Source organism: Austrofundulus limnaeus, unplaced genomic scaffold (assembly GCF_001266775.1).
Source record: "Austrofundulus limnaeus strain Quisiro unplaced genomic scaffold, Austrofundulus_limnaeus-1.0 Scaffold248, whole genome shotgun sequence".
In the NCBI taxonomy this organism is placed as follows: domain Eukaryota; kingdom Metazoa; phylum Chordata; class Actinopteri; order Cyprinodontiformes; family Rivulidae; genus Austrofundulus; species Austrofundulus limnaeus.
The window spans coordinates 45215-53729 of record NW_013952650.1 but is presented as its reverse complement, the minus strand read 5'-3'; the positions used below and the strand labels follow the sequence as shown (position 1 = coordinate 53729).

The following is an 8515-nucleotide window of genomic DNA, read 5'->3' as shown; positions in this document are numbered from 1 at the left end:
AAATTAGCCTGCAGTACCACTGCTCTACCCATATGAGCAGCAAAAAGACGTTTTTAGACCAAATATTACAGATTTGAACAAATACACACAAAAACATCAAAATAAGGACAGAAACAGTACTATATAACATTTTAGACACATTCTAGGCAGTTTATCAGCTAAAAAAGTTTATTTTGGGGTAAGTTACTYTTTAATTTAGTTATGTTAGTTATGATAGTTTAGTTATGATGTAAATACAATAAAAATTAAACCAAGATTTAGAATAATTATCATTTTTGATCCATACATTGGTAATGTCTGATCTCTCTGTCCTCGTGCCACTTTTTGTTCAACAAATTGTGCCCAGAGGTCAAAAMGGTTAAGAACCCCTGCCTTAACACACAGGGAAGTCTTGGTGGACAATCTGATTCTGCCTGCAAAACTACTGTTGTATGCACAAAATGTATATTTAACCATGACCGATTTATGACAGCAATAAAAAGGGTAAATCATCCAAGGAGTGGATACTTTTTATAGGAAGTGTACATAGACACAAGCAAAAACAATATTGCTCTCAGGACTGTGCTGTAAACAAATTCTTACTGCAAGTTCCCGCTGTGTTTTCTCCAGTGAGCTCAGGTCAGCTGGAGCAACCTCCTCCCGGGCCAGCTTGTTCTCATAGGTGGACAGTAAGGTTTTTCCATTCTGAAGAGACTGCTCCAGTTGGTTGGAATTTTTCATTCTGAAATAAGGTGCAGTTTATAAGTGAGTAAAAATACACAAAAGTTGGTAAATTTGTAGTTTCAGGTTGAATTTTAAAAAATTCAGTGGAGATATGGAAATGTCTGTGTCTAACATGTGCAGAGGAGGGACAGTTTGTATATTGGGAGAAAGTGAAATGCAGCTGCCAAGAAAAATGCAAAGAGGAAGGTCAAAAAAGGGAGAAATATGGATGCAGTTAGGGAGGACAGAGGATGATGGAAGAAGATGACTTGCTGTGGCAACCCAGAAAAAGGCAACAACAGAAAGAAGAAGATGTRGTTAAAGACAGTAATATCTTAAAAGGAGCTAAAGGAGCTGATTCTTTTCATTCTGGTATGGCTGAAGAATCTAAAAGAATGCTAACATGTATGGAAAAAATAACAGAAATCCATACTTGTCCTGAGAGCACTGAAGGAGCTGCTCAATCTTGGTGTATTTCTTATTGGCCTCATCCACCTTGCTGTGAAGCTGGGGAGCGCTGGCGCAGTTTGCATTTGAYGCTAGGAATGTCCTCGCTTCCTTCACTTTGGACGACTTTTCTGGTTCAATCTTACTGACAGCTGCAGAAATTTCCTGTGCAAGGAGACAGAGTTAGTCAGTGATTGAAATGCTCTCTTTACTTCCTGAAGACAGGGCCAGCTGTGAAAGGTTCAAGTTTTTACCCTTAAATCCTGCAGGCGGTCAGCGCTGTCCTGAAGTGGTCTGTTCTGCTCCAGAGGGGGGCGAATTCGAGAGTAAATGGCTTTCTCCTGTTTGTCCAAGTCACTGATGATCTTATCCAGACCGGCCATCTGCTGGCGGCACTGCTGCTCCTGCTTGTCTGCAGTCACACRCAGAAATGTGTCGTTCATACAAAAATGACCTTGTTGTAAAATGTTTCACATCCTGAATTCAAATGTTTCATTTTACACACCCACCCACACAAACCCCACCCCCTCACATACAAACACACACACGTTATGTATATATATTTTCTAATTAAGAACTTTTTGAGGAAAATTACAGCTGCTGCAGCGACTGAACAGCTAGTTTTTCATATTTACACAATGATGACATTTCTTATGYTTTAACCAGTTTTATTTAGTTTGTCTGTTTAAGAACATAAAGGTTATTAAATTGAGACATGTTAAAAAGACATGCCAGCCATTAGGTAGTGGGGTTTTGTGCAAAAGTTTTGAATTTTTTTCTTTTAATCATTTTCTCTTTGTTCTTTTTCTTTCTTTGGTTATTCTGTTTGTTTTCTTTTATCTTTTCCATTTTGTCTTTGCTTTGTTGTTACCTATTATTATTTTTTTTTAGCCTTTTTATATTTCTTTTTCTGTCTTTGTTTTGATTGTTCTTTTAGTTTATTTTTTTCCTTTGTAGTGTCCAAACCTAACCCTCTTAAAAATACTAAAAAAGATCACATTTCCCAAGATTGTATTGTAGTTTATGCAGTATGAATACCTTTATGTTTATAAATACAGAAATAGCAAATTTCAGCCAAGTTCTCCGTATTCACATTGAGCATTGAAAAACGTGGCTAAAACTTGCGGTATTTTCACAGAAACACTATTTAAATTCCATTTACACAGAAACCCACTTCAAAACAGCTGAAATACCTGTTGRCATCTTTTATCACTTCTAAATAATTTTTTAATAAACTTCAGACAACAAACTGTTTTATTCGCTCTACTTGTGCTAATTGAATGACCAAAAATTCCATTTTTCTGTTTTTCAAAAAAATATATATTTTAGTCATGAGTTTACAACCTAAGTCAAACTGCACAGCATGCAGGAGTGAAAGGTTTGCAGTGAGCATCCTGTACCTGTAGCTGTGCCGCTCCCCTTCTCCAGCTTCAGTGTATCGTATCGTTTCTGAAGCGTGGCCTTGCTGCTCCCCATCTTCTGCTTSAGACCTTTCAGCTGGCTGGCCAAGCTGCAAGAACRCAACACATCATGCTGCTGCCACCGCTCTGGAATAAAATGAGCTGAGTTATAACATATACTCACTTGTCAGCGATGGTGACTGCCTCTGGGTCGGTGGGCGGGATCATGAAGCAGACACCTGGGGCGGTGTGTTTTCGGCCAGCAGCATCCTTAACGTCCCATTTGGCACCGTTGTTCCGAAGCAGGCTGTACCTCTCACCACGGGCAATCTGACCCTGCACAAGTCCAGCAATTAGAGTTGGGCAACATTTTGTAATAGGTAATGGAATWTTCTTTATGAAAACCAGTTTGGCCAGATCTCAGGTCCTCCTAAAACATTTAAATTCTATTTCTATTGTCAGTAGTCAATTCAAAACATTACAAATTAAAAGGTCAAGGAATGGTATCCTTCAAGAAACGCATTATGAACGCCTAAATTTTAAACTATGATCATCTCATTTTTAATTTGATTAATCTGACCAGGAAAATGTTAATGACTAAAAACAGCTATTGTTTTCTTTAGAAATTATCAACAGTTTGTTTTAACAGYCACCTTTGACATTTACATTTTCCTACTAAATAAAATAGAAACAAAAAACTTGTAAGTACGAATTCCAGCATGACAAACAAATAAAATGAAAAAAACAAACTAGGTTATTGAAAGAAACCTGCACCTTTAGGAAAAACAAGCAGSACTTTTTGTAGCTAAAGTTGCAGATTATGCTGCTTAGCCCTAAAATAGTCACGTCAAATGAGATGAGRGGAGATTGAGTTGCAGAAAAAGCAGACGCTTCGTACCTCCTCAGTGTCAAACTCGCACAGAGCTTCAACAGGCAGCACCTTCTGAGGGGTTTCCCTGCGGTACTTCAGGGGCAAAACCTGCAAGCTGTTCTTCTGAAGATTCTTGACTCGTTCATCTAAGTATTCCACAGCCTTGGCTTGGTCCTACACACACACACACACACACACACACACACTAAATGTTAATGCTGCTGTCGAATATTGAGTCACATTGTGAACCCTTCTTTGTGTTAAGGTAAAAAATGCTCACATCCAGCTCTCCTATCAGGCTTTCCATCTGATACACATCTTTGAATTCTGGGTTGTACTTCTGGGTCACCTCTGTATCCAGTCGCTTCAGCAGGTCCTGTGTGTCRCGGGCCTCCTTGTGGTACTGCACATGAGCAGATCCAAACCCAGAGATTAATGAACTGTTTAACTGTTTGTGCTCACACGTCACCCCTCTTCTCTATCTAACCTTGTGGTATTCATCCATGTGTTTCAGGTGGTTTTCTTCACAGATGAGCAGGTTCAGATACTCCTTCCAGTCAGCATGGACCGCCTCCATGTGAGCCTTATGACATCAGGAGGGATTATTGATTAGAAAAAGGAAAATAGTTTTATAAACAAAAACAAACAAACAAAAAAACCAACAACATTTAAACCAATACAGATGGACTAAAGTATAAATCTATTTTTAGATGCATGGCATTGCGAATAATTCTGAATCCAATCTTGAAAGTCAAAAATTGATCTTGTTAATATTACTCTAAGTCAGAAGGTTTGTTGCTTATCAGCTCTGTTTGTCGCTGCTGAGTTACTGCTGCTTCCCTTAATATAAATAATAGAAACATGTCGCAGTCAAACTGTGTTTCATAACTCATTCAAAGTTTCAGGTTGACAAGTCTATGATGATTCTGTTTTATAAATCATATGTTGAGYCTGTGTTGACCTTTGCTCTCCTCTGCTGGTTTGGAAATCTTAACATTAAGTCAAAAAATGCACTCAGCAGACAAGTAACAAGATCATAGGAGTTCATCAATGCTCACTTACTGAACTGTTTAATAGACAGATCACCAGAAAAACTAGCACAATTCTTGCTGACAGTTCTCATCCTTTACACACTGAGTTCCAGTTTCTGCCTTTTGGCCGCCGGTTCAGACTTCTCTGTATGGAAAGTAACAGGTACAAGTATTCCTTCATCCATATAGCTATTTCTCTTTTTAATGCAAGACAAAGTAGGGGGACTCACATCTGAATGTTGGGGCTCCTTGTTATGAATGTTAGTAGTAACTGTTCACTGATTTATATTTGTTGTGTTTTGGCGCACTGTATTGTATCTTATTTGTTATAATCTTTTAAAATTTTTTGCATACATGTTTTTTGAACTTTTGAACTTTTTTATTATGTCTTATAAGTACTATGCCCTTGCTGTAACATTAATTGCCCTTTTGGGACCCGAATAAATCTGAACCTGAACCTGATCACATTCATCTTTTGTTCATGAAACTTTGAAGAATATCTCTCTGTGTGCAATAGGCTTGGGCAGTATGACAACATTGTGGTATAAACCAGTAACACAGCTACAGGTTTCTTAAGTCAAATCACCATAGCTGGACTCCTTTCAGATTTAAATGTTCTGAGTTTTGTTTTTTTAATTATTATTTATTTCCTCCTCTGCCTTGCTGCAGAGGAGGAAATAAAAACTAATTTTATTGGCACAAAGTCTGGCTAAAAGCATGCTGCAGCACAGACACAACTGTGGTAAGAGTCATATTATWATGAAACTTAAAACCCTAAAAAGACATAGGCTACTTGGACATATTTTGATCTGTGTGACAYAATAAGGGTCAAGAGCCATTCTGCGACTCTGCTCCTGCTGCTCCCTTCAGCAGACCAATCCCCCACCCTATACCCCAAAAGAGCAATACCTCCATAGTGTGGAATAGTTGATGTTATTAGAATCACTGTCTTTAGAACAACTTGAAACATTGGATTTGTGAATAAAATTCCAGAGATACATATTAGTCGCAAAAACTTTTCTACTGTGTTAATGTTAAGTCAGCTTGTTGTAAAGGAACTGTACTTATTTAGTACCCTCCTCTCCAAGCAGGRTACTCCAACTACAGTCTGTGTCCTCATTTCAGTGTTGCCAACTCCTGAGCAAGAAAAGTCCCTGTTGGCTGTCCTAAAAGTCGTTAGAAGTCGCTAGATGATGTCATCACTTAATTTGCATAGTTGGATGTTTGTCAATAATTGTGATCTGAGCTATAGGAGAGATGATGAAGAGAAAAAAGTGAATAAAAACAAAATAAATATGTTTAGAACTGCAATTAAACTTAACGAAATAAAAATAATTTTTTGACTTCAGTGCTTAGATTCACATAAATTAAATTTGTGGGAATCTTAAATTTAATCTGCAGACTGTTCGATGTCACCAGGCACAGGGAGGAAGAGGTGAAGTGACTGATCTGTGAGTCAAACACAACAGGGTCCAGAGATTTAGTTTACAGAGACAGTACCAGAGAAAAACATTACAATAAATATTACATCCCGCTTTGTAAACCACATAGAAGCAGTGRCAGCTTTGCGCATGCGTGATTCATTTGCAGCGGTCTCTCCTCTCAGCTGACTTCAGCCGAGGCTGGGGGTAGGGTTGGGGGTGCTGCAAGAGGCTTCAGTGAGTCGGACGGCTTTAGGAAGGGGGAGGGGCTCACCTCCGCGCTCGCTGCTTGCGGAGGAACAGAGGAGGAAAGGAAAAAGGTGCTTGGAAAATGCTGTCACCAAAGCTCCTAAAAGTCTCTAAAAACACCGGGGCTAGAGTTGTCGGACAAATCTAGTGACTTTTTTCCCAAAAAAGTTGCTAAAGGGGTCTAAAACGTCGCTAGATCTAGTGACAAAGTCGTTAAGTTGGCAACGCAGCCTCATTTACCCATTAACATGGCACTCTGTGTCTCTTTACAAAGCTAATCTAGATTAATCAATCTATAGAGACAAATTGGTGCTTTAAATTACATTCATTCACTGATGGGACACAGAGGCAGTGGGTTCATTGTCTTGCTCAGAGACACTTCAGCATGTGATTGAATAGCAGTGGAATCTGACCCTCAGCTCTCTCATTGGAGGGTGACTCCCCTAACCACTCAACCATAGCCRCCCCATCTATGATCAGTTTTGATCAGCAGTCAGTGATTCTAAGGGTTTTGGAGTTATGTGCACTCTTTATTAGACATTAACATATCTAACTCAGTYTTTATTTATGTAAAATAAGTTAAAGTCATTTAAGTTTCAAGACGTTCCAAACGCATGAATAATCATTTGTTGAACAGCATCACCACCATCTCAGTCTTAGTGGAATCGTCAAGTAAAGATTCTCAGCCGTATCAAAGAAGCCCAGATATTCTTGGAAAGAAAAAGTCAAACTGGAGCCAACAGATGAGTTTTTACCTCAATAACGTTCTTCCCAGGATGGTCTGCATTAATCAGACTCTGTCCATCATCATTCAGCTTGGTGATGGTGGCCTCTTTGGACTCCAGACACTTACTGATAAAGTTCTGTTGGGGTGAGACACAGTGAGGTCAGGTTTTAGTCATTTATTGCTGCTCATCCTTATAGGAAGTGTCTCAACATACCTCATACTGCCTCTGACGGGCAGGGTAGTCCAAATTTGCGTCACTCCAGTCGTAGTTGATCCTTTCACTGGCCTGCTGGTCCATCCAGTACAGCTCATTGGTGCAGTGCTGCATGTAGTCCCGCAGGCTTAGCAGGTGGCGCTGACGAGCTGCAGAGCTGGCCTGAAAGAAAGATTTWAAAAAATTACAGCAAAACGTGTCACAAAATGTAAGTTAAATGCACATTTTAAATATATGAACTCCTGCAGTCTATGTTGACTTTAGCATGGATCTGTTTAGCAAATAAAACAATATATATACACTTATTTAAAGTTTAAAAGTGTAGATTTATTACCAGCAGTTGGCTGTATTTCGTCTGAAGGCTGCTGATGTATTCCTGCACAAACAAACAAAAAAACAGAGAAGAACAAGACAAAAATCATCAGGGTCACATGTGACTACACTTAAATGAACAGAGAACTAAAAAAAAAAACCACAGGTAAATAATTCAAACACTTTACAACAAAAGCCGGAGTCTAGATTGTTAGCACAAGTAAAGGTGGGGAGCCATAAAGGTAACCATTAATCATCAGAAATGATAAGACCAGAGAGGTGTACTATGAAACAAAGCTGAGCTTTCTTACAACACCCTGGCTTGACTTAACCTAAATGTCCTCCAAGAGGCTCAAATTTCTGAGTCTCAAGGACAAAAAAATAGTTTTTACAAGTGTCATTTGATGCTGTTTTCCTTGCATCTTTGTTCAACCTGTATTTTTTTGTGCAAAAAAAATCACGTAATAACTTAGAGTAATAAAATCCAACAACATATACTCTAAGTGCAAGATCTGGCAATATCAGAGATCATGGAAAAAGTCACAGTTTTACAATTAAGCCCTTGTGGTTTGTTTTGACTCAAGGGCAGCAGGACAGTTAAGGAATGACACAACGAGTACATTATTTCTTCACATATTACTGTAGTTTTTGGATCTTAGTTKAACACTTGGGCTTGAAGCAGTGGGCGATAACCATTTCTTATCAGAATGTTAGGCCTGTTTCAACACCTGATATAAATTTGATGAAATGTAAATGTTTCAGTTAAGTTTTTTCCATCCGAGAGATCCTTTAGAAAAGAACAGATATATAAATGGATCTTTTAAATGGAATGAACTTATACAGCACTTTATCAAGCCCTATAACGACCCCAGGACGCTTTACAATATTCACAGACATTCACAAACTGATGGTGCTAAGCTACATTGTAGMCACAGCTGCCCAGGGGCACACTGACAGAGGGGGGGCTGCCATGCACCAGAACCACTGGATCCTCCAACCATGATCAGTAGGCAAGGTGGGTGAAGTATCTCGCCCAAGGACACAACGGGTCTCATGCAAGAACATGTTCGTATTCTTATCCTAAATTTCTCTTACTTTTGTTCGTACAAAGGGTTCGTACGAACATGTCACGTCAGATTCA

At 38.9% G+C, this 8515-nt stretch overlaps 1 protein-coding gene across 1 annotated transcript in view; it reads right to left on the bottom strand.

Moving 5' to 3' along the window:
* The window catches only part of ppl (periplakin), a 35568-nt gene that overhangs the window by 6543 nt on the left and 20510 nt on the right, over positions 1–8515 (bottom strand). Inside the window, exons 6-16 of the mRNA XM_014020296.1 lie at positions 7397–7438; positions 7063–7224; positions 6877–6984; positions 3908–4003; positions 3701–3823; positions 3448–3594; positions 2734–2885; positions 2550–2659; positions 1404–1561; positions 1136–1314; positions 583–721 (exon numbers count right to left, since the gene is read on the bottom strand). Coding sequence (XP_013875750.1) covers positions 583–721; positions 1136–1314; positions 1404–1561; positions 2550–2659; positions 2734–2885; positions 3448–3594; positions 3701–3823; positions 3908–4003; positions 6877–6984; positions 7063–7224; positions 7397–7438 — 1416 coding nt within the window. The remainder of the gene's footprint in view (positions 1–582; positions 722–1135; positions 1315–1403; positions 1562–2549; positions 2660–2733; positions 2886–3447; positions 3595–3700; positions 3824–3907; positions 4004–6876; positions 6985–7062; positions 7225–7396; positions 7439–8515) is intronic.